This window comes from Podarcis cretensis (assembly GCF_951804945.1).
Source record: "Podarcis cretensis genome assembly, chromosome: 12".
NCBI lineage: Eukaryota > Metazoa > Chordata > Lepidosauria > Squamata > Lacertidae > Podarcis > Podarcis cretensis.
The window spans coordinates 22182889-22208318 of NC_137181.1; the positions used below are offsets into that span (position 1 = coordinate 22182889).

Below are 25430 nucleotides of genomic sequence, written 5' to 3' on the forward strand. Positions count from 1 at the left end.
TTACTAAAGCTATCAGCAAGCCTCCTGTTTGCCAGCCTCCAAATCTATGTGAACTATTAGTGGGAGCTGCACCATCTATCAGCGAGCCTGGATCTCATCCTTGTAATTCCCTCTGTGTCTGTCTGTCTGTCTGTCTGTCTGTCTGTCTGTCTGTCAGTCTGATGGAGACAGCTACCTTCAAGAGCACCAGGGCTGAAATAACATTACATCAAAGAGGACACACACCCCTTGCTCACTCTCTCCAACCCCCTTTCTCTCTATCTTTCTCTCTCAACATGCCCTTTCGTACCTTCTCCCTTCCTTGTCATCTGCATGAACTCAAGCTAAGCAACACAAGCTGCCCCTCCCACTGGATAAAATTTACTTTTTCAGCACATCTAATGAACCACCCTGTAGCTTACAAAAGACACACACAACTACCTCCTTTCCTGTACTGTTTGTATGAATGGATGAAATCTTCCTGGAGACTGAACTCTTCCTTTTTCCTTTCCTTTTCTAAATTGGCTTAATGCAGGCCTGCTCTAGACACCTGAGATCATTTCCATGTAGCACTTCTTGGGGGGTAAAGCGAATTGCTGGCGAGATGTATGACTGCTTAGGAAAAGGGGCAGAACAGGAGCATCATTTGACAGTGTGCAATTACACGCCCAATATATAGAGACACTGAAAATGAAATGCTGCATAGAAATGTGGATAGTTAAGTGCCATAAAGGTAAAGGAACCCCAGCATGACAAAGCCGCTTCTGGCAAACCAGAGCAGTGCACGGAAACGTTGTTTACCTTCCCGCTGGAGTGGTACCTATTTATCTACTTGCACTTTGACGTGCTTTCGAACTGCTAGGTTGGCAGTAACAGGGACTGAGCAATGGGAGCTCACCCCGTCGCGGAGATTCAAACCGCTGACCTACTGTCCTAGGCTCTGTGGTTTAACCCACAGCGCCACCCACGTCCCTTAGTGAAGTGGCATATTAATGTCTTAAATTAAAGCTCTCCCCCCACCCCGTATCAAGAAGCAGCATAGTTCTGCCATGGAGAGGTGGTACTCACAATTCATATCCTAAGATCAGGTTGTATGCCACTACAACTCTTCTTTTTAAGGCATGTGGTATGGAAAAAATAGTATTTTGATAGTATAGCTAGAGATCAAACCCTATATTGCTTGCAGAGAATCTCCCAGGAGACTCAACTTTCTTTCTTTCTTTTCTCTCTCTCTTTAATGACATCTAGCATAAGATTCTGATATTACAGTTTGAGATGAAACACTGGCAATAAGTCAGCACCATCAGAAGTTAGAGTAAAAGGATTGCATTTATGCAGACACACACACACCCCAACAGCAACAAAATATTCATTTGGCTAGCCTTTGTATTTCTTCTGCTTCCCAAGGGTTGGTGGCATTTCAAGATGAATATTGCGCTCCTGGGACCTAATTTAAGCTGTCAGGTTTCCTAAGAGAACTCATTTTTCTTACTATCCTATTACTCATTATGACGTAGGCATCAGGTGCATGAATTCTTCTTAGCCCTTAGAGGGTGTATTGCCACATCATACATTTTGTTCAACTTAAGACTCGCCCATAGTAGAAGATGTTAATCCATTTGTGTGCAAAAAGGGAATATGACAGCTTTTTAATATACAGAATTTCACTGCCCAAATTAAGAAAGAACAGAAGGTGGCGCGCAGTTCTATTTATTTATTTCACGTCACAACACCTATATTTTCCACCTGCATTCTTGTCCTCTCACAAATAACTTAAGACTCAAACTTTAATGAGTCACTATCACACTTGCTAAGTATAGCTTATCATCTGGGGTGCTTCGCCAACAACCTGAGACAAAGAGCCATGCGCAATTCAAAATGGTGCAATGAGACAATTAAAAAGGACAGATCCAAACTGCTCTTTAAGATTGGACACAGTGGGCCGGAGATGTGGTGTAGTGGTTAGAGTGTTGGACTAGGACCTGGAAGACCAGGGTTCAAATCCCCACTCAGCCATGAAGCTCACTGGGCAGCCTTGGGCCAGTCACTGCCTTACAGCCTAACCTATCTCACAGGGTTGTTGTGGACAGCTCCTTGGAGAAAAAGGAGGGTTAGAAATTGAATAAATAAATATACTATCGTTAGGCGGAATCCAATTGGTGCATTGGCAGAACAGCTTTGAACCCAGCAGCTATCTCAAGCAAAACTAAAAGAAGGGAGCCATTTTATTTTATTTTTTGCCAATTTGCTATTCCCTCTGCAGTCTCCTGTCGCCCCCTGCATGCCGCCTTCTAATCTATCATTATCATTTCGACAATTTACCGTATTTTTCACTCTATAAGATGCACCAGACCACAAGACGCACCTAGTTTTTGGAGGAGGAAAACAAGAAAAAAAATATTCTGAATCTCAGAAGCCAGAACAGCAAGAGGGATCGCTGCACAGTGAAAGCAGCAATCCCTCTTGCTGTTCTGGCTTCTGGGATAGCTGTGCAGCTTGCATTTGCTCCATAAGACACACACACATTTCCCCTCATTTTTTAGGAGGGAAAAAGTGAGTCTTATAGAGCAAAAAATACGGTATATAAAGCTTAAGGTCTCTGACATACAGAAGCTCAGTACAAGGAAGATTAAAAAAAAATTAAACTATAAAATCAGAATTTAGCTAAAGCACCTACTGAAATCATAACAAAAAAAAAAAGAGTATTAAGTAGGTGCTAGAAGTTCAACAGCGAGGGAGCCCATCTGACCTCAACTGAAAGGAAGCTCCATAAAATTTGGCCCACAGTACTGAATGCACAGCTTATGGTAGATACAAGCCACACATTCAAACCATAGGGGGCCACTAACAATGACTTTGTACCCATTACTCAGCTGGAAAACAACACTGCAAAATGCAGAGACGTGAATTTTGAAGGACAGATGTGTTTCAGCTTGTGTATTGTTTCAAAAGTGCCAATTACCGAGGTTCACCTTTAAATGCAAGCTGAATCTATTAGATGAATATGAGTATAAGGAAATGTTCATACAGAGCTTTAGGACTTGAGCTGAGACCTCCCTGGTCTGAGCCCAGCCCTCCATTCGTTGCAGTACACCAGCACTCAGGGCCAAATCAGGTGTGAAACCATTTATGCAGTTCTCAACTGCTGGGTGTGTGATTACATGGGTTCATGAGTGCTTGTGTTTAAGTAAATCTGCTGAGGGACCTGATCAGGGACCTGGTGAAGATACAGAGGTTTAACCCTTTGCCTCCCACTGTGGTCCCAATCCAGATCTGTATCGCTGTCCCCCACCCCAGTTCTTTGTGTCTGCTATTAGCACAGGAAGGAAAGCTCCCATTGGCACCAATGGCAGCTTTCCTTCTGGCACAAATAACAGGTAGAATCCCTAATGGGGGTCCCCCTGGGGTCACAATCCACATCACGTACACTGTATCTGCTATTAGTGCTGGAAGGTAGGCTTCTACAGGTGCAAATGGGAGTTTGTCTTCCAGTGCAAATAGCAGGTGTGGTGGGCAAACGATGTAACACTCCTTTCTGCCCTACCTCATCAAAGTCCAAGTTTAGATCAGCCCCCGCTCCCCATGCTTGCTATTTGCATATTTAAAAATCATCCATGCACATGTTAATTGTGTGAATTGCTCCATGTCTAGCTTGGCACTTGGACTGAGAGTTGTGCATGGTTTGAAAGAGTCCTGTCACTACTGCTCATCAATTCCTGTGGATGAGCCAAACTTCAAATGTTTTGCAAGAAATAACTTGTCTCTACTTAATCCCTCCATGCCATTTGGTAAATCTCGACCGTACCTTTAAAGTAATCATTCCTTCTAAATGCAAAAAAAAAAAAGCCCTAATGTACACTGTTCTTCTTCTGTGAAATGTTCCATCCCTCTTTATCAGTTCTCTCTTCAGCATGCAGTACATTCTCCAGAGCTGCAACACACAAAATCTTCCCGTCACCATGACCTACTTATTCTCACTTTGCTCTTTCTGAAAAGAGTGTAAATAGAAACCTGGCCCCTTGGCACCCTCGATCTGCCTTTCATAAGGCAGTCCCAAATGTGAGCAGAATACTGGCTACACCACCATTCATTAAGCAAACTAAATGTCAAATCCTTGCTGTTTCCAGTCCGTTTTTCATGCCATTATTCCTATTTACTCGTGTCCTTTCATTTTAGAAAGCTGGTAGCTGGCCATGGCTTAAGAAATGCCAAGTTTCTGTTAAGCAGTTAAAAGGAGCCTTATCCAACCTGGTGCCCTCCAGATGCTTTGGACTACATTTCCCATCACCCCCCAGGTCACTGTAGTCCAAAACGTGTGGAGAGAACCACTAGGCCAATGGAAGCTGATTTAAGAGCCTTCCAGATGTTGATGAACTACAACACTCATCAGCCCCAGCAACCATGGCCACTGGTCAGGGATGATGGGAGTTGTAGTTCAGCAGCTTCTGAAGGGCCAAAGGTTCCTCACACCTGGTTAAAGGCTAATTCCAGGGGAAGCATCCATTCCTAAGGTACCAATGCAACATTCCTATTGAGAGTTCCACTAGAATTTGCAGCCACCCAGTTCCTACATAATGGAAGAGAGGAAGCACTACTTTGTTGTTGTTCTTAATTCAATTTATATACCCCCCCCTTTATCCAAAGACTTCAGGGTGGTGTACAACATTAAGAACATAGTCTACGCAGCATAATAATAAAAGCATAATACAAAGCATAATAGCAAAATAATCACAATAATGGCATTTTAACTACTGGAAAAGAGGAGGCTGAGAGGAGATATGATAGCGATCTTCAGATATCTAAAGGGCTGTCATATGGAAGATAGAACAAGCTTGTTTTCTCCTCTTGTGGAGGGTAGGACTTGAACCAATGCCTTCAAGTTACAAGAAAGGAGATTCCAGCTAAACACCGGGAAAAACTTTTTGACAGAGTTGTTCAACAGTGGAATGGACTCCTTCTGGAGGTGGAGGACTCTCCTTCTTTGGAGGCTTTTAAGCAGAGGTTGGATGGCCATCTGTCATGGATGCTTTAGCTGAGATTCCTATATTGCAGGCATTTGAACTAGATGACCATTTGGGTCCCTTCCAAATCTACAATTCTGCGATTCTATTATTCTACTGGAGGTGGACCCTTTGAGGGCTAAACACTTTGAGCTCACAACCTTAAGATAGAGGCAGAAGAAAAGGTGAGAGAGGGTGGGAAATGTTCTGGATTCAGCCTCACCAATGAAGCAAGAATTCTATGTTTTGTTTTATTTTTAATTCCGAGCCCCTCTCATCGTTAACCCAGTTTGTAAGAGGGGGTTGCCTAGATGTCCTCCTCCAATGGAAGCAATAGGGAGCCTGTCACACACACACACACACACACACACACACACACACCTGGAGGCTGCTAAGCTCCAACTCCCATCAGCTCCAGACAGCAGGGCTGATGCTCAGGGATAAAGGTGAGCTGTAGTCCATCATCATCTGGAGGGCTACAGCCCCAGCCCCAGCCCCAAGTGGCTGCTCTTTACTTTGAAAACCATTCATGCCATGGCAAATTGCTTGAGTGGTGCCATGCCTGGTTTGGCTGCAAGAAAAGTTAAACTGATCCTTACTCCCCAAGTTCCCCCACCCAGCACTGCAAACTGACCTGGGTCCCAGCTTTTGCTATGCTTCAGATAGATCCTACCTCATTAAAGTAACGGTAAAGGGACCCCTGACCATTAGGTCCAGTCGTGACCAACTCTGGGGTTGTGGTGCTCATCTTGCTTTATTGGCCGAGGGAGCTGGCATACAGCTTCCAGGTCATGTGGCCAGCATGACTAAGCCACATCTGGCGTACCAGAGTAGTGCACGGAAATGCCGTTTACCTTCCCGCCAGAGTGGTACCTATTTATCTACTTGCACTTTAACGTGCTTTCGAACTGCTAGGTGGGCAGGAGCAGGGACCGAGCAATGGGAGCTCACCCCGTCACGGGGATTCGAACCGCCGACCTTCTGATCGGCAAGTCCTAGGCTCTGTGGTTTAACCCACAGCACCACCCGCATCCCTTCCTACCTCATTAAAGGTGTTTTAATCTGTTTTACAACATCCACTTGGTCACACCATTCAAGTATGCAAAAAAGCACCTTTTTTAAAAAAAAGGCAACTGCAGTCTAGCTTGGCCCAGAGAAATAAACAAAGCTGAGTTCTAGTTTTAAGGGTGAAATGCTCAGGAACTGCAGACATCCTTATGCATCATTCATGATCTCCTGCTTTCTTACATCCTGTCATGCTTTCCATCATGCTCCTGAGATCTAAAAACAACTCAAGCAGCAGACCTGCACTGGAATTTATTCTGCATGCAAAACAATTAAGAGCCAACAGCAGATTCACTCTTCAGATGCTCCCGAATGGAATTCCAGGCACAAATCTAAATGTCAGCTCCAGGAGAAGGATTTCATTTTGGCATCGCATTTTTAAAGTTTACCACCTCTTATCTTTTCCCTGGCAAAGGCATCCCCTGACAGAGGCCAACTCTAGGGAAATGAGAAATTCAAAAGAAACCCTTTTCTGCAGCTCATGAAAGGGATTGACTATTCTATGGTCTTTTAAATATATTTGTGGGGGGGGGGTTATTGATTTGTTTTCGTTTTATTGTGTATTTTGTGTTCCCATTTTGTATTTTTATGTCGTGACCCAACCTGTGATATTTGGATAAAGGTATTCAAATTTAATAACAAATAAAAATTAATAATAATAATATTGTCACAGTGTCATTGCAAACTCCCTGCTTCCAAGCATTGAGAATGCCCTTGGGAATGGCAACAATCCAAGTACGGAGGAAAAGCTTGAAAGGACTTAGTAAGACTCACAAGCTCCAACTGCCTGACACAACTGTATACAAATCACGCCTCCCGTACCCCCCTAAAAAAAGTATTTAAGGAGACCACTATAAAATGTATTGGGTCTGGAGGGCCCTGGCCCCCCACCACTGAGCTGAGTACTGGACAATGTCACCTAGATTCTGACCGGTGTAAATCACCAGAGACATATGGAATTTTTTTGCAATATTCACTATATTTACAAATACAGTGGAACCTTGGGTTACATACGCTTCAGGTTACATACGCTTCAGGTTACAGACTCCGCTAACCTAGAAATAGTGCTTCAGGTTAAGAACTTTGCTTCAGGATGAGAACAGAAATCGTGCTCCGGCGGCGCAGCAGCAGGCCCCATTAGCTAAAGTGGTGCTTCAGGTTAAGAACAGTTTCAGGTTAAGTACGGACCTCCGGAACGAATTAAGTACTTAACCCGAGGTACCACTGTATGCAGGATGAGAAGGGCAAACGGTGGCCATGACCAGGATGACAGGGTTGATTTGTTTCTGCTATAATTAATTGTGTTTCTTATGTTCTCCATCACTCAGGCTGTATGCGGAAGATAATTACAGCTATTTATAGCCTTCAGATCGTTCACAAGTAACAGGCTTTTGCTTAGTTGTTGTTTTTCTTAAAACCAAAATAGGAGGCAGGATCTTGGAAGTCTCTGAAAGATGCTGATCCTTACGTGAACCCAAACTCCTTCATGTGCAGCTAGCCAAAGCAAAGAGTTACAGCAAATGGTTGATAAGTGACTGGTCAGGGTCAAAGAGCATAGGAAGCTGCCTTATACTGAATTGGCTTGATAGCACGGGATTGACTACACTGGGAGAATCTCCCCAGGATTTCAGAAAGGGTCCCTCCCGGCCCTACCTGGAGATGCTAGGGATTGAACCTGGGACCTTCTGGTGCAAAGCAGATGCTAAGGACCTTCCCCACAGAATTTGCCTTGCTGTTCTTTCGTCATTCTGCTACGTTATGGACACCTCCCTCCTGATCTTTCTTTTCTACAGCTGAAATACCAAATTTTTGCTCCATAAGACGCACCTGACCACAAGACGCACCTAGTTTTTAGAGGAGGAAAGGGGAGGAAGCCCCGTTTTTTTGAGGATCAAGCTCAAAGTTGTGCAGCTTCTTTTGCAAAGGGGAAAAATCCTGTTTTTATGGGGTTCAACTCACAGTTCTGCAGTTTCTACAGTTTCAAGACAGATAATCTAATCAGCCAGTCACATGTCACTGGGGAAACAAACAGTCTCAGTCTGGAGAACATTCAACAATGGAGGCCTGGGTAAGGGGGTGGGAATGGAAAGGGAGCCAGTGATTGACCACACATTTGCTCCATAAGACGCACAGACATTTCCCCTTACTTTTTAGGAGGAAAAAAGTTCATCTTATGGAGCGAAAAATACGGTACTCCCAGTGGCGGTTGATCCATTTGAGCAAATGAGGCACTGCCCTCAGCCAGCCCTCACTTTCCTGCCTTCTTACTTAACAGCAAGTTCAGAGCGTGGCCCTGGCTGTGAGCTTCATCCTCATCACTCTCAGTGTTGCCGTTGTAGAACCTGGTAGGGAGGAGGATGGGGACAACACTAGAATTTGTTGGCTCTGCCTGTCACTGGCTCTAGCGCCACCTAATGTCAATCTCCCTGTCTTCCACCCTACCAGTCCAAATAGGCTGAATACCACTGAATATGCTACACTCCTGCTTAGGAGGGGAGTACTCTTGAACACAATGTCTACTTCCAAGTAAGCAGAATCAGGCCACACACTACAAGCATACTTCTGAAAACCAGTCACACACCCAAAGTCGTAACTTAAATACATGCCTCCTACATTCAAGGTCCAACCCAGACACATGGTTAGAATCCCGCAGATCAGGAGGAGTCAACAAGGTACCACCCCAGATGTTGTGTAAATACATCTCCCAGCAGCCTACGCCTGGTAGTAAATGGTCAGGGATGATGGAGGTTGCAGTCCATCGACATCTGGGGGTACCATGTTGGCCCCAGGGGAGAAAATCTCATTGAATGAGGGTTGGGTTTAGTTCTGATCAAATATGTATATAATCATGCAATTAAATGCACTGCTACCAGGAGCTAAACCATGGTTTGTCTCAGCATTACATGCAAATCTGAGCTCATGGTTTGTCTCCCCCAACAAACCAGGACCAGTAAGCCAAGAACAAACCTCGATTACAAGGTTTGCTTAAAACAACACAAGCCTGGGTTCACACATAACACTAAGCCAAATCATGACTTAGCTCCTGATAGAGCATCAGCAAGAGTATGCGAGGAGCAAAGTAGCCACAATTTTCCCAATGTGTACCAGTGCCCTTGCTTGTTCTCACTAAGCCGTAGTTTGGCTTAGCGTTACATTCAAACCAAGCTATTATTTTCCTACGCATGTTGTTGGGGGTTTTTTATGTGCATTTCCTTGTATGTTTAGCACTGAAATAAAGGACCACAAGTCTGGCTGTACATGAATCGTGTGGGTGGGTGTGCATGCACATATATTTGTGTCCATGCATTTAAAAGTGATTACTAGACATAAGCCCAAAATAGAAACTTCAGCCCATTTATTACAAGAGCCTTCTATGGCTTGGATGAAGGAACAGCAGTTGCCAACCACAAAGTTACCTTGTTCTACAGTTCGCTGCCATTGAAAGCTTGTACGGTCCATCTTGTGTGGGAAGCTTATTCCCATTTAAAAAGCAGGAAAATAAGGTTAAGTCTTGCAATGTGGAAATCAAAGCGAAACATGGTAGAATACATCATTCATTGAGATTAAGGTACGTTTCCTTACCTCGGAGCTATTTAAGTGGCATGTGTGAGTTCCTGAAAACCAGCCCTCATTTGAACATTGGTCAATGTCCACTTTTTGTAAGTTTATGTCCACTTTCACAACACCCCTGGAAGAAGAATAAGAAATGCCATTAATTCACATAGATTCAACACAACATTTTCCTTTCACTGTTAAAAATGGTGTGAATGTAGTGCTGAATCTTAATTGCATTTATGAAAAGCTATGGTTATTTGATTTGATGTACTGTATTTCTAGGATACTAACAAACAGTAAATAACAGCAGAACATCATAAATACAGCATAAATCATATAAGATAATTAACAAAGCATGAATAAAACAACTGCAATCTATAAAACACTAGTAACAAAACAGCAACCAGAAAATAAGCTAAACAAGACATTTACAGCATGGGTCATATAATGTGATTAACAAATCAATACAGCATTTCTATAAAGCGATGTTAACAACATTAACAAAATAGCACCTAAAAAAAAATTCAGCTAAGCACTGTTAAATCCATACACACTAATCATCTCACTAAGTTGGTTCTGATAACGAGTGCCAAACTTGCTCTGGTTATTAGTACCATGAGTAAAAAGGATACCTTTTTAGTGGGCTGTTACACATTAGTGGATAGCTGCAAATGCTTTATGTTTTGTGCAATTCTTCATTTCAAAAGCTTGTGTACTCCTACCCATTCCACAGATGTTGGCCCAGTCTAACCTATTCAGTCTCTCCATTACAGTCTGAAAACAACATCACAACAAGCTCCCAGTCAACTCTTAAGCCTTCTCTGAATCATCATCAGCTCATGTGTTGCACGACATGAGATGTTAAGCTGGAAGAGAGCCATTCGTTTTGTTTCCGCCATTGTCAATAGCTGCCAGTATCACATAAAGAATTGCATCAAGCAGATTTCACAATTTTCACAGTACTCTAATAGGAGTTGTATTCAGCTAAGATCTCCTCTGAACAGACCCATTGAAATCAATGGACTTTGGTTAGTCATAGAATCATAGAACTGTAGAGTTGGAAGGGACCACGGGGGTGATCTAGTACAACCCCCTGTAATGTAGGGATATTTTGCCCAATGTTGGGCTCAAACCCACAACCCTGAGATTACGAATCTCATGCTTTACCAACTGAGCTATCCACAGGACTCCTCGTACCCATTGATTTCAGTGGGCCTACCTACTCTGCGTATGACAAACACTGGATGCAATCCAATATTAGTCAATTAGATTTATGAGCCATTTGTGGAATTGGCTCCCTTTGCAGAATATTCTTGATTGAATCGGAAGGCTTAGAATTACTTAACCAACTACAGGTACAGAGCCTAAGAGTCCTGCTTGACCTGCTTTTCAATAAACAGGTTTGCTGTGGGGGCCAGAAGTGCTTTTTATCTTCTGTGTTTATTGTGTAGACTCATCCCTTCTTCAGTAGAGAGGATTTTTCAATGCTGACTCATGCTTTCATAACTCCCTGCTCAATACAGGGCTGCCCTTGAATACAACTCAGATACTTCTGGCATCTGAATTTTGGACCAATGTTTTCGGAGAAATATTTTTAAAAATGTTAAATGTCCCATCCAAGCCTCCCCGCAGGTTGCCCTTTTGAACTTGTGGGATGATCCAACAGCAATTTTACCAAACTAAGGAACTTTTGACATGGATGCTGGCTGCAACGAGAATTTCTTTGGCCCAGAAATGGAGGACACTACAGGGCTTAAACATAACATAACCCACAAATTACACATTTCTAAGTTCAGGAAGACCAGGGACATTTTCATGCAGTTAGGTAGAATTTCATTTGTGAACTACTCTGAGATGAAGGGGGAGGGGGTTATTTGTGGGGGTTTTTTGTTTTATTAAATATTTTATGTCCTGGTTTTGTATTTTTTTTTTTCCTGTTGTGAACCTGGGATCTTTGGGTGAAGGGTGATATACAAATTTAATAAATAAAAATATCAAGAATGATTTGAGGCTTCTCATGGTGAGAAACGTTTGGTAATATCTGCAGTTCAAGTTGCGACTGTGAAGGCACAGGACCAGGAGCCAAGAAATGATGGCAAATCTGAGGAACAGGTGTGGAGAATTTCAGCTGCTCCAGGTGACTCCTGGAAGTGGGCCACTAAACCCCCGGCTCAATGCTGGAAATCCATCAGTAGAGCATTGCTGGCAGGCGGCTGAAAACCTCCAGTAAGGAAGGGCCGGGCACCCCTCTAGGTCAGGGATAGCCAACATGGGGCTCCCCAACTGGGCTACAACTCTCACCATACCTGACTATTGGCCATTTTTTGCTGAGGCTGATGGGAACTATAGTACAACATCAACTGGACAGCACCATGTTGGCTACCCCTGCTCTAGGTAATTGACTCCATTGTCGAATTAGTAATAGCATATTTCTCCTATTCTCCTGTATATGAAGCCGATTTAATCAATCCCTAGGCTTCTGAAGCAACAGAGTAAGGCTGTCTACACACTCCCATTTACTCTACATCTAGTGCTCTCCCCACCACTGGGTTGGGAAGCCGTGTGCACGTGAGAACAACCCCAATCCACATCCACCCTGTTGTTTCTTGTGAAATACTGCATTCTGATGCACCAAACCAGTTTTGATCCCAATCGAGACCTGCTCATTGGCTGAATACATCCCTGCTTCCTGGTGTGGACATAAAGCAGGCAGCTTAAGATACACAGAAAACCGTGCTGATCTGTTAAACCATGTACAAACACAGTTTTGAAACGCAGCCAAAAGAAAAGAACAACCTCACTGCGTTTTAAGCCAGTAACACATACACGGCCAAAAAAGCCTGTTTACGTATTTGAAGATTACTTCTTTCAGTGTATTTAAAGGGGGTGGGAATTGAGGAGCTTAAATTAGAGAGGGAGGATCAGGAACAAGGTAGAGAGACAGTAGCATCAAAAACAAACAGAGGGGTACCACTTTAGTACATGAAGGAGGCTGGGTATTCAACAGAATATTGGATGTAAAACACAGTGGGCAGAAGTAGCCAAAGGAGGTGAAATAGGAAAATATTTAGTGGTGGATGCAGTTTGCCCAGGATAGGTAGTGGATTTATTTGAGTTTATATTGAGATTTTTACCTTGCACTGTTATTCTTTTTTTACTTTTGAGAGAAGAAATAATAATAATAATAATGCATCACAGCTTAACTTGAAACCTCCATGACCAAATAGAATTAAAAACCTAAAAATGAATTATCTATTAACCTACTAAGCAGGCGCCCGTATTAACTGTGCTGTCCAGATGTTTGATCAGGACATAAGACGTTAAATGCACGATAAGTACAATTTGGCTTGTCAGCAGCATTAGATCAGCCTGATATTCACTGAGACTGGCAGTGGCGCTTTTCAGAATTCGGTATTCAAAACGAACCAACGAAGGTAATTGAAGACCATCTGACATTCGTATAGGACATTTTGCCCACAGAAAGCTAGCTCCCCAATGTCTATCATCATCATTGTTTTTATTATTTACAATGCTAGCATGAAGTACTACAAACTTACTAGTTTGAAAGCCCATCAACAGATATGTTGCAGCTATGCACACTGATCACAGAATCGTAGAATTCTGAGTTGAAAGGGACCACAAGGGTCATGCAGTCCAACCCCCTGCCATGCACATATCTTTTGCCCAACGTGGGGCTTGAACCCCTGGCCTTGAGATTAAGAGTCTGGGGCTCTACCAGCTGAGCTATCCCAGGCTGAGAATAAACTATAGCATGTTTAAGTGTCTAGAGCAATTCAAATTCATTAAATCAGAGCAATCCATACAAGAGGACAGAAAGACAAGCCTGTTATTACAAACCCCGTGTTGCAGGGCAGGTTGCATCATTTGGGAGAAAGGTGAGACAGAGGAGCAGGTGCTAAATGAAACACAGGGGGAAGGACCATAGCTCAGGGAAGGAGCAGCCCCCTTAGAGGCAGAAGGTCCCAAGTTCAGTCCCTGGAATCTCCAGGTAAGGGTGGGAGAGACATCTGCCTAAAACCCTGGAAAGACACTGCCAGTCAGTGTAGGAAATATTGAGCAAAATATACCTATGGTCTGATGCAGCATAAGGCAGTTCCCTTTGTTCCTTCAGCGGTTGTTAAAACCTGGAGGTTAATTTTAAGTGGTGTGGGATTCAAAGACTCCCAAACTGTGGTCCATGGGCCACTAGTGGTCTGCAAGCTTCATTCATGTGGTCCGCAGCATGTGCACATTAAATGTTCGTTCTGATTTCTAATTATATTATATTGCTTTATTTCCTTTTTTGCTCCTTATATTGTATTTTATTGCATTGCAATCTAAAATCTGTAGCATGCAACTTGCAACGCTATGGAATACAATATAAGAAATAAAAGAAGCAATGAAAATACAATTAAAAATAGTTTAGCATGTAGCACAGCGCATCACAATTGCTACAACAGGCAGAACAATCATTAAGAGGTCCACCGAGACCCTCAGCAATTTTCAAGTCATCTGTGAGGGAAAATAAGTTTGGGAACCACTGACCTATTGTATTATTAGTTATTTTTTATATTACATTATTTATATATGACATACATCTCCTCCACATTTTATACTCACAACAACCCCATGAGGCATACCTTTCAACATTTCTCCGATGAAAATAGGGACGTCCTAAGGAAAAGAGGGACATTCTGGGATTAAATCAGAAACCGGGACAGCTTCTGTAAAGCCAGGACTGTTCTTGGAAAATAGCAACACTTGGAAGGTCTGCATGCGGTAGTTTAAGCTGAGAGTGAGTGGGGGGCTGAAGTGGGGATTTGAACCCTGGCCTTCCAGGTCCTAGTCCAGCACTCTAACCACTACACCAGCCCAGGCACTATGCCACACTGATGGTTGGAGGGCATGAAACACTTGCAGAATGCAAAAATCTCTCAGTGGAAAATCATCTTTCTCCTTGCTGTAGATTCAATCTAGAACAGCTAGATTCAGCTAGAAGCACAACAGCAGTAATTGGCTGCTTGGCAATACAATAAGGTTGCTCAGCAGAGCTAGGAAGATTGTGTTACCTCCAATTACGACTGTTGTGTATGGCCGCCATGCTTATCTTGTGCACATTTGAGCTTTGCACAGATATGTCATAAAGGCTAGAGTGCTTACATTTCATTTGGCCTCGCTATTCACACTGTCTCTCTCTTTATCCATGTGTCTGTATGTATATATGTCAACCCACTGAGACAAACACTTCATGCATCCAGGTCTAAACCACGAAAGCTCCTGCCAGAATTAATCTATTTGTCCTTAAGAGGATTTCTTGCTGTGTTTGCTGCAAAAGACTCACACAGCTAACCCCTCTACAACCATGACAGGAGAGGAAGTCTATAAATGTCAGGAATCGCTCTTTGATTGAAAAGGCACTCAAAGGGAAGTTTGGGCGCTCCTCTCACAGCCCCCAGTGCTGCAAGCTTACCAACACTTAACTAGGAAGAAATCTCACTGGAACCAATGAGGCCTACTTTTGGGTATCCATGGTTAGAATTAGGCCACCTAAACTCAATGGAGCATGCCTCCAGGGGTGAAGTCAAACCACTGTGATAGCAGCACCAAAGTGGCCTCCTTGGGGTGCAAACCTGGGCAGTGTGTATGGGGGTCCTGGGCTGCTCAGACAGCAAAAAACCCCTCTCAGCCTCACTGATGTCGTCAAAAGGAAAGGAAAGCAATACATTTGGCACCAGCTTGGTTGTAGGAGTTGCCGGAAAGAGGCATAAAGGTAAAGGTAAAGGTACCCCTGCCCGTACGGGCCAGTCTTGACAGACTCTGGGGTTGTGCGCCCATCTCACTTAAGAGGCCAGGGGCCAGCGCTGTCCGGAGACACTTCCGGGTCACGTGGCCAGCGTGACATCGCTGCTCTGGCGAGCCAGAGCCACACACGGAAACACCGTTTACCTTCCCGCTGGTAAGCGGTCCCTATTTATCTACTTGCACCCGGAGGTGCTTTCGAGCTGCTAGGTTGGCAGGCGCTGGGACCGAGCAGCGGGAGCGCACCCCGCCACAGGGATTCGAACCGCCGACCTTTCGATCGGCAAGCCCTAGGCGCTGAGGCTTTAACCCACAGCGCCACCTGCGTCCACCCAAGGCGCCATCTAACCATCTTAGGATCAGAGTTTTCCTTCTCCCTCACTTCCATACCATCCAACTACAGTGGTAACTCGGGTTACAGACGCTTCAGGTCACCCAGAAATAGTAGCTTGGGTTAAGAACTTTGCTTCAGGATGAGAACAGAAATTGCGCAGCAGCAGCAGCGCGGCAGCAACAGGAAGCCCCATTAGCTAAAGTGGTACCTCAGGTTAAGGACAGTTTCAGGTTAAGAATGGACCTCCAGAACAAATTAAGTTCTTAACCCAAGGTACCACCATATTTCCAATGCAAAACCGGAACACATGTCTTCCAGGGTGTGCTCCTGGGCGAGACACATAGCCAGCCTCGCTCTTGCCAAGCCCCCCCCTCCCCCCAAAAAAGCACTTTCTCGGGGCGAGAGCACACAAGATCACAGCACCAAAAATGGCCACCGAGATACTGCACAAAGAAACAGGATGTCCTGTTTTTCACAGGGCATCTGGAAGGTATGCACTTCCTTCTACCACAGCATGAGAAGAAATTCTTTTAAGTGCCTGTTAAAAACATTTTCTTTGTTTAGGCAAGCCTACTGACATATGCAGAATGCTGGCATGTACTTTAATCTGGTTTTGGGTTTGTTTTTGCTTATTAGTTTTATTTATTTATTTATGGGTGTTTTAAACAGTTGTTTTGGATGCCATAAGAAATCTGAAACATTTGTTTTATTGTATCGTAGAAACGAAGATCCTCTTAAGAGTATGGTGCAAGATGAAGGAAAACTATGATTTAATTCAGAGGTATAGCATACTGCAGCACAGAAGAACATAAGCAGAAAAATTATATACCCACGCCATGTAAATTATGACACACGACTTTCTCTCTACCAATAAGAAGCAGGGATTTCTCCTGTCCCAAGTAAAGTGGTTGTGTGCTTCAGAAACAGCCCTGTATGTGCAAATCAGTGGTTAAGTAAAGACTGGGGACTTGCTGGGCTGAGATGTGGACAACTAGGGTTCAAATCCCCATTCAACCACTGTGTAACCTTGGACCAGCCATACACACTCTCTTACAGCCTAAGCTACCTCACAGGGTTGTTTTGTGGATAAAACGAGAGGGGAGAGGACCAAACACACCACCTCAAATTCATTGCAGGAAAGGTGGGATCTAAATAAAAATATTAAGCATTTGAGAAAGAAAGAAAAGACTTGGGAATGCATGTGTGAACGCATGCTCTAAGTCAACGCCAGTGCAGAAGTCCGAACTCCAATCGGCAAAGGTTTTCCCATGCAACACACTATGATCTGGTCCACGTCTGCATGAAGACTAGATCAAGTCACATTATGGATGGGATAGCTCAGTCGGTAGAGACTATTAATCTCAGGATTTTGGGTTTCAGCCCCATGTTAGGGCAAAATATCCATCCACTGCAGGGGGTGGGAATAGATGACACTTGTGCTCCCTTCCACCTCTACAGTTCTATGATTCTATGTAATGAACACACATCCCCTCCCTACGGTTCATCTTTCATAAATGCAGGCAGCTTTCTCTCCCAGAACTGTGCAGATGTACTACTACCATATATTTTTTTCCTCCGGCGTGCATTTTGAAGAGGACAGCAGCCTTCACTAAAAATAAATTTAATCCGAAAACTGGGCACAGCAATGTGGGCATATGAATTAGATCCACCTGCAAAGGGAAATCCCTCTGGACCATTTGGAGCAGTTTGCAAGAGTCAGATCTGAAATCTATCTTGTCAATGAGATTATGGCAGTTTCTAATGCGCCTTCAGATATATGGCATAGATCACGGCATATCTGGGGAGTTCCCGGTAATTTAATCAAAAGAGCTCGTTAAATAGACTTTTCTCGCTTCAATTACTGCTTGGCTGAATTCTGCCAGCAGAGGAAACACAGCACAGGATGAAGCTTTCTATATGCAAAAATGTAATGTTTAGAAGGAAGGGAGGACAGAGAGGGAGTCTGAGTCTCCCCACCTCCGCACCAAAAAATAACCCCCCTGAAACATTGCAGGAGCTGACCATTAGGTCCAGTCATGCCCGACTCTGGGTTTGCAGCGCTCATCTTGCTTTATTGGCCGAGGGAGCTGGCATACAACTTCCGGGTCATGTGGCCACCATGACTAAGCCATTTCTGGTGAACCAGAGCAGCGCATGGAAACGCCATTTACCTTCCCGCCGGAGCAGTACCTATTTATCCACTTGTACTCTGACGCGCTTTCGAACTGCTAGGTTGGCAGAAGCAGGGACCAAGCAACGGGAGCTCACCCCATCACGGGGATTCGAACCGCCGACCTTCTGACCGGCAAGTCCTAGGCTCTGTGGTTTAACCCACAGCGCCACATGGCAGGACAGAATTCCAAACAAATATGTGCTCTCCCAGCCCTGTCTCAGCGATATCTATGCTGGATTGGTTGTGTCCACAGAATGGAAGATGGCAGGATCCCCAAGGATGTGCTTGACAGGGAGCGGGCTTCAGGCACCAGGCCCGTTGGCAGACCAACTCTGTGCTACAAAGATGTCTGCAAACGTTACATGAAGGCTAAGAACATCCCACATTGCCATGTGGGAATCGCTTGCGGATGTAGCGCATTTAGACAGGCAGTCAAGTCCATATCAGGAACCAGACGAGGAATGACCGCTGGGAGGAGAGCGGAGAGGGGGGAAATGCCATGGTGCATCTGCAGCAGCACAACTGGATGCCTTCATCTGCCCCAGCTGCAATAAAACTTGTCTCTCCCACATCGGTCTCTACAGCCACAGCAGGCGCTGCAAACTGCCAACAGCTTGACTTCACCCACAAAGGCGCGTTCCTCCATGGCTTCCCAAGATAGACAGGTAGCAACATCAGCTCCTGTGAGCTCTAGCAACCAATGCACTCACTGCCTGAACATTACAAACAGAGGGAATTAAACACCCTTCCCCTATTCAGAGATGGTGAGCACACTTATTCTCACTTACCTGGGAATGTGCCCCACTGAACTTAAAAGGAGTTGCTTCTGAACAGACATGCATAGGATTGCAGTATTAATTTGCAGAGATCAGAAGCGGGGGTGAGGAACAAATGTTCAAAACTGGTTTGAGGAACCGTTGGCTCTCCAGATGTTGCAGAACTACAACTCCCACCAGCCCCCAGCAAGCACAGGCAAAGGTATGGTGGGAGTTATAGTTCAGCAACAGTTGGAGGACCAAAGGTTCCCCACACCCAGTTTAAAACAAGGCATTCTCAAAAAGCAATAAATAAATAAATCTAGGGATAAAGGAGAGACAGTGATTTACCAAGGGCTGGTTCTAGAAAATAGGAACATTTGAAGAATATGAAATAAATACAGCCTTTACAATCCATTTCCTAAATGGGAAGAATGCCTGTCCTTTAAAAAAAAAAAAAATCTGTGTAGCACATTTTGCTTTGAGTGTTGCAGCCCCAAGATAAGCTGGAAAGGATATCAAATGTTGAAGGCTTGTCTGGTGAGAAAATGTACTGAAAGGTTATTTCTCTCATTCCAAGCGGTGAAATGGGAAGGAGCAGGCAAACCAGAACATTAATATGTCCCTAACAGATGGCTCACAAGAGGCATTTTGCTGGGGGAAGACTCAGTGCAGCATTTTAAGGAGAGAAAGATGAATATTTCATCCTTTTACTCTTAAGGGACTCAACAAGAGGAGTTTGGAATTTTTAAAAGCCTCATTATCACTCAATGACACAGAGAAAGGGAAATTTAAAAGCCTATTTTGAGAGGCATGTGTGGTGATTAATCGTAATGATATAATGACACAGGTATAATTTTTCCCACTTTTTTTTTTAACATTTCAGATTGTGAATGGATTTAAATGACAATTATGTTTCAGTTGTATGATTTGCTAACACACACATGGAAAAGGTGCTTAGAACAAGAATTTCGTGATTTTGCTGTTTTGTGTTGCTTTGATCCATTCATTGTACCTTAGTTGCATGTTTCTTTTGTACTAGGAAGTGCTGTTTTTATTTGTTAATTCTTTGCTATTGTAGAAAGCCACCTTGAGCTCAGCTTGGTTGCTGGAAAAGCAGTTTAGAAATATTATATTGAATCAAATCAAGTACAGCCAAACATCATTCTCCGGGCAGTTCTGTCCCTCCAGTCACTAAACAGGCAACCAGATAAGTGGTTCAACTCTCCAATAAAGCATGCAGGTATTGCCTCAACTAGAAATATGGGTGTGTATTCAACTAAGTCCTAATCAAAAATACCATATTTTTTGCTCTGGAAGACTCACTTTTCCCCCCCTAAAAAGTAAGGGGAAATGTGTGTGCATCTTATGGAGCGAATGCAGGTTGCGCAGCTATCCCAGAAGCCAAAACAGCAAGGTGGATTGCTGCTTTCACTGCGCAGCGATCCCTCTTGCTGTTCTGGCTTCTGAGATTCAGAATATTTTTTTTCTTGTTTTCCCCCTCCAAAAACTAGGTGCGTCTTGTGGTCTGGTGCGTCTTATAGAGTGAAAAATACGGTAAGTTAACCCTGCCCATTAGCTTCATTGGGTCTACTCTGAGAAGGACTGGCATGGAATACTGCCCATGAACTCCATAGGTGTGAGGAGATAATATTAGGCTGTGGATTGGAGAACTCCTAGTGCTTATTGGCCCTTCCTGTACGTGAGGCAGCAACTAAATAAAATTTATTTAGAAAATGATTTATATTCCACTGTATCACAGAAAGCAGTTGAAAACAGAAAACAAAAAGCTATGCAACAAAAGCATACCAAGTAAAAAACGAAGACGAGTAAACCATGGTGGAGGCGTTTAAAAGTTGGCACAGAAAACGCCTACTGAACCTCTATTGGGAGAGAGTTCCACAGGACTGGGCCTATGACACTAAAGGCTCACGTAAACTCCATGTTTTTCCTTACACAAATGTTCATGCTTTTTTAACAAAAAAACCACACCTTGTTTAAAATTTCATAGAGCCACTGAAGTCAGATGAATTAGCTTCTGGGAAGCTGGGATCTGACAAGATTCTAGCCTTGCAAAGCCACCCGGGGAGGGCTGCGTGAAAACAGCGTTAGAAACTTCGGTATATAAGCTAGGCGCCAAATCTTGAATCTAGCTTGCGGTCACCACAATGGAATGTCTATTTGCCTTCCAACGCAACAATTCTGCAATTATTATCTCAGCTACATTGCTTGCCTATAGCTTGCTCTTACAATTTACTTGTCCCAGTGCAAGAAGGAGGAACACACGTAATTGCAACTGGACCCACGCCAGTAGCAAGATGCACCTGCCCCCAGGCTAATTTTGAGCAGGACGTCATGGACCCTCCGATCCAGCCTCACCCTCAAGGAGCTGGGATCGAACAGTGCATGGTTGTTGTGTCCTTCTCATGCTGCCCTCCCTGAGCTCCTTTGCAAAGACTCTGATCAGATCCCAACCTTGCAAAGTGCTGCAGGGCTGGCTCTGGGAGGGCGGCATGAGCAACACTTCCCCCCAAAAAAGGGATCTAGTCCATTACAAGGCCCAGGTTCACAGAAAGAAGAAGAGTTTGGAATTGATATCCCGCTACCCAAAGGAGTCTCAAAGCGGCTAACATTCTCCTTTCCCTTCCTCCCCCTCAACAAACACTCTGTGAGGTGAGTGGGGCTGAGAGACTTCAGAGAAGCGGGACTAGCCCAAGGTCACCCAGCAGCTGCATGTGGAGGAGCGGAGACGCGAACCAGGTTCACCAGATTACGAGACTACCGCTCTTAACCACTGCACCACACTGGCTCTCATAGAAAATGAAGTCTATAACATGGTATGAAAATATTCAGCACAGATGTGATGTGATAAGGCGAACCTAAGAAGGGCCTTGCTGAATCAGACCAATGGCTTACTTAGTCCAGCATCCTGTTTTCCACAACGGCAAACCGTATGCTTATGGAATATCTAAAAGTAGGGCATGAAGGCAACAACTTTCTCCTGATGTTCCCCAGCAACTGGCATTCAGTGGCATGGTGTCTCTGGTCCTGGAGGCAGCACATAGCTTCCATAGAGAGCCTTTTTCCTCCACGAATTTGTCTAATCCCTTTTTACAGCCATCTAAGTTGGTGGTTGTGAATGGAGGTGGAAAAGATCTACTGAATGCCAACTTTCCCATGAGGCAAAAACCTATGACTTGTTGGGATGTTCCGTTCCACCTTAAGGAACAGGCATGATTGTTGTGTGTCACATGCCTGTTTACACTCCAGCACAGCTTGCTGGGAACTTCCGTTTGTGCATAGCTTTTGCTTATGCTGTTTGCTTTGGACACGAAGGAGATCAGACATGTTTCCTTTTGTCCTGATGTACGCTGAATAAACTGCTTGTAAATATGCTCACACAGCCTCTCCTGCTACTTCTGTTGCACAGCGTTTACTCCGCTGAGTAGCATGCCCTAGCTTCTGAAGCTCGGGTCGCAGATTCATGCTGCACCAAGAACTGGAGTTTGTCTGGCACACTGGCCGGTAGGCTGGAGCCAGCTGGGGTCCTGCCAATTGCCCCCGTTTCGTTGGCTGCATGCCAACATGACTATCCCTCCAGTACACCTGAGTGGGATAAATGCAAGAGGGGAAACAGCTGCAGGACTTGACATCTTTCCGCAGGGCCTGCAAGACAGAGCTGTTCTGCCTGGCCTTTGGTTTGGACTCAGTCTGACCCTTATGTTTCCCTCCCCTTATGGTTGTGATCTATGGGCTATTATTAAAATGAGTGAATTTTAAATTGTACAGTGGTACCTCGGGTTAAGTACTTAATTCATTCTGGAGGTCCATTCTTAACCTGAAACTGTTCTTAACCTGATGCACCACTTTAGCTAATGGGGCCTCCTGCTGCTGCCGCGCCACCGATTTCTGTTCTTATCCTGAAGCAAAGTTCTTAACCTGAAGCACTATTTCTGGGTTAGCAGAGTGTGTAACCTGAAGCGTATGTAACCTGAAGCGTATGTAACCCGAGGTACCACTGTATTTTAAACCTGTATTTTAAATTGTTTTTCCCCCCTATTATGTTTTTATTGTAATTTTACTGGTGTTAGCCGCCCTGAGCCCGGCTCTGGCCGGGGAGGGCGGGGTATAAATAAAAAATTATTTATTATTTATATTTACTGGCAGTAGGTACAGAAAGTGTCATGGTACTATTGGAGCTACCGAATCTTTGCAGGTTTGTGGAAGATATATGTTAAATACGTGTGCAATGACCAGCATTAGTCTTTGTAGGTAGGAAAGTATAGTTTAACTGCTACCATGATGACCTCTACTGGACATTTTATGTGGTAAGTATCACCTGTAACAGAAACCTGGGCCCTTTTCTGTCCAGGGTTAGGCTGGATGGCATCTAATAATATCATTAAATTCTGCAACAGTGTCACCCCATTGACCAGGAGCAATTTTCTTACAAGTTAATTTTAACTTTACATAATGAAACATGATGCTTCACAGCACAGAGAGAAGCTAACATGAACTGCAACAGTGCATGCTCCAAGCAGAGTATTCTTGTATGAATAAAGGTTGCACTTATACTTATTGGAAGAGATTTTAAAGAGCTGCAGCCAGTTTCTTGGAAACCTATTCCTTTGTTACCATTGAGACTGACCCAGTTGACTTCTGATTGTCTGGAAAAACTCAAGCGAACACCCCTCCACTCACCTCTCTCTCTCTCTCTCACACACACACACACACATACAAAATCAGCTTTACAGCTGGGCTTATTTCCTTTCTAATCCAACTAGGAAGCTCAGAGGTTGGTCAAGTACTCTGGCAATCCCAGATTCCCACCAGCCAATTGCATAACCAGACAGGAACCTCAGTGGAATAAGCCAAGGGAGTCCCTAGTTTACTTGGGGAGTCAACCAAAAGGGCATTTAGTAGCTAGAGGGAGATGTGGGTTAACCCAGTTTAGAAGGAGACAGACAAGGAGCAGCCTCAATGGACAAGGGGGAAAGGCCATTGTTTGAAGTGTTGGAACCATACCTCCCTAGAGAGTCCAATGGCCTGTCAGTGAAGTCAAAGATATAGTCACCAGTCTATTTATTCATTTTCATTTATTCATTTATTCATTTTCAAAAGGTTGCTTTACAAAAGGAATTCCACAATACTACTACCAGAGGCAGACAGAAAACCAAGGGTGGATTCCCAGGGTGGCTATGATACCATACAACCAAAGCTTGCCAGCAGCACTTAATAAAAAAATATAATTCTTAGGACATCCATCAGGAAGTGCTTGATTTTGTAATGTGCTTCTACATTTTTTTTTTTAAATGACAATTCAGTCTAACAATGCACAGCAATTTGAAAAGTCCACCTTCAGCCTTTTTTTAAAAAAATAGTATTTGTTTCAATAGTTCTCAGAGTAAAAATACAGGAAACCATCGTTTGAATTGGCCTTGAGTTGCACTCTCTCTCTGTGTGTGTGTGTGTGTGTGTGTGTTTTAACGCTGCCAACAATAAATTATTTAAGCAAATCTTTCTCTGTTATGTTCTCTGGGCTTACAAGCTTCTTCTCAAATCAGAAGTGGCAGAAAGCAGGAATCAATTAGTATACTGCCTCCCCCCAAAAAAATCAACCCAGACACCTGCTTTGGTAACCAAAGGAAACTGCACACATTTTCTCAAAGTAACCGTTACTTGACTCAACCAGACACTGTGCAACTGAAACACTCATCTAGCAGGAGAGCCTGAAAAGCACTGGACCAACAAGCAGACAGAAATGTGGATGAAGGAACAAGGAATGGACCCGAAACAGATGGAGAATCAGGGTTGCCAGATCCCAGCTCAAGCACAAACAAAAGGATAACACTTGTAGTCCAAATTCTCCCATTCATATACCAAGAGCAGCAAGTTACTTCCCATAGCTGAACTGTCTCAGCAGTCTGAGGCTTTGGAATATGTTGAATAGTACATTTTCCTGCAAAAAAATCTTGAGAACTGAAGTTTCTTTAAGGGTGCTTAGGATCCTGTGAAGGATCCCCAGGATTCTTTGGGGAGGGGGGATGTGCTTCAAATGTATGATGTGCACACATTCCTCAGGCTGGAAAAAGTCTATCATTAGCACTGCTGTGTACATAAGGATAACTGTGCATGATCTGTAACTATTACAGCTGAATCCATCATTCGCCGCTCTGCCTCCGGTTCTATTGCTCTACTGCTATAATGTGGTAGGTACAAGAAACTATTTTTATTATGCACATAGACACTAATGCTGAAAGAGATCTGCAACTGTTAAGACACACACACCCAGATTAAGTAAGGTGACAATAACTGGGAACGGGGGTGGGGTGGGCTATATTGTCCAATGGGTTGAAGTATTTAATAGGGTCCAATCCTGCAGAACTTAGCCCCAAAGGAGGCTGAAATTCCAAACACACTTAATAGATGCATCTGCCACTCAACACAGCAGGGCTGGCTTTCGAGTAAACCTGTGCAGGTTTGCACTGTCTGTCCCATTGAAACCAGTCGTGTAAACTAGTTCAGATTAATTTTAAAAACCCATTGCTTTTGATCATGGTTAGGCATAACTTACTTTAGCTGGAACAAAGTCACGGTGTTCTGTTGATCCTAGCAACAGTACCAAACTACCAACTTTGCAGTCTCACTGGAGCTGGAAGTTTTCACAAGGGGCCTTTCCATCTCATCAAGAATGTGATTCCCTCTCTCCCCCCCCCCCCCCACACTTTAGCTCTCAAGTCAAATGGCTAAAGGAAACCTTTTCACAGAAT

General features: G+C 43.9%; 1 protein-coding gene across 1 annotated transcript in view; it reads right to left on the minus strand.

Annotated features, from left to right (window-relative positions):
* Positions 1 to 25430, minus strand: part of GPR158 (G protein-coupled receptor 158) — a 119627-nt gene that overhangs the window by 92059 nt on the left and 2138 nt on the right. Inside the window, exon 2 of the mRNA XM_079948123.1 lies at positions 9627 to 9732. Within this exon, the coding sequence (XP_079804249.1) occupies positions 9627 to 9732 (106 nt within the window). The remainder of the gene's footprint in view (positions 1 to 9626; positions 9733 to 25430) is intronic.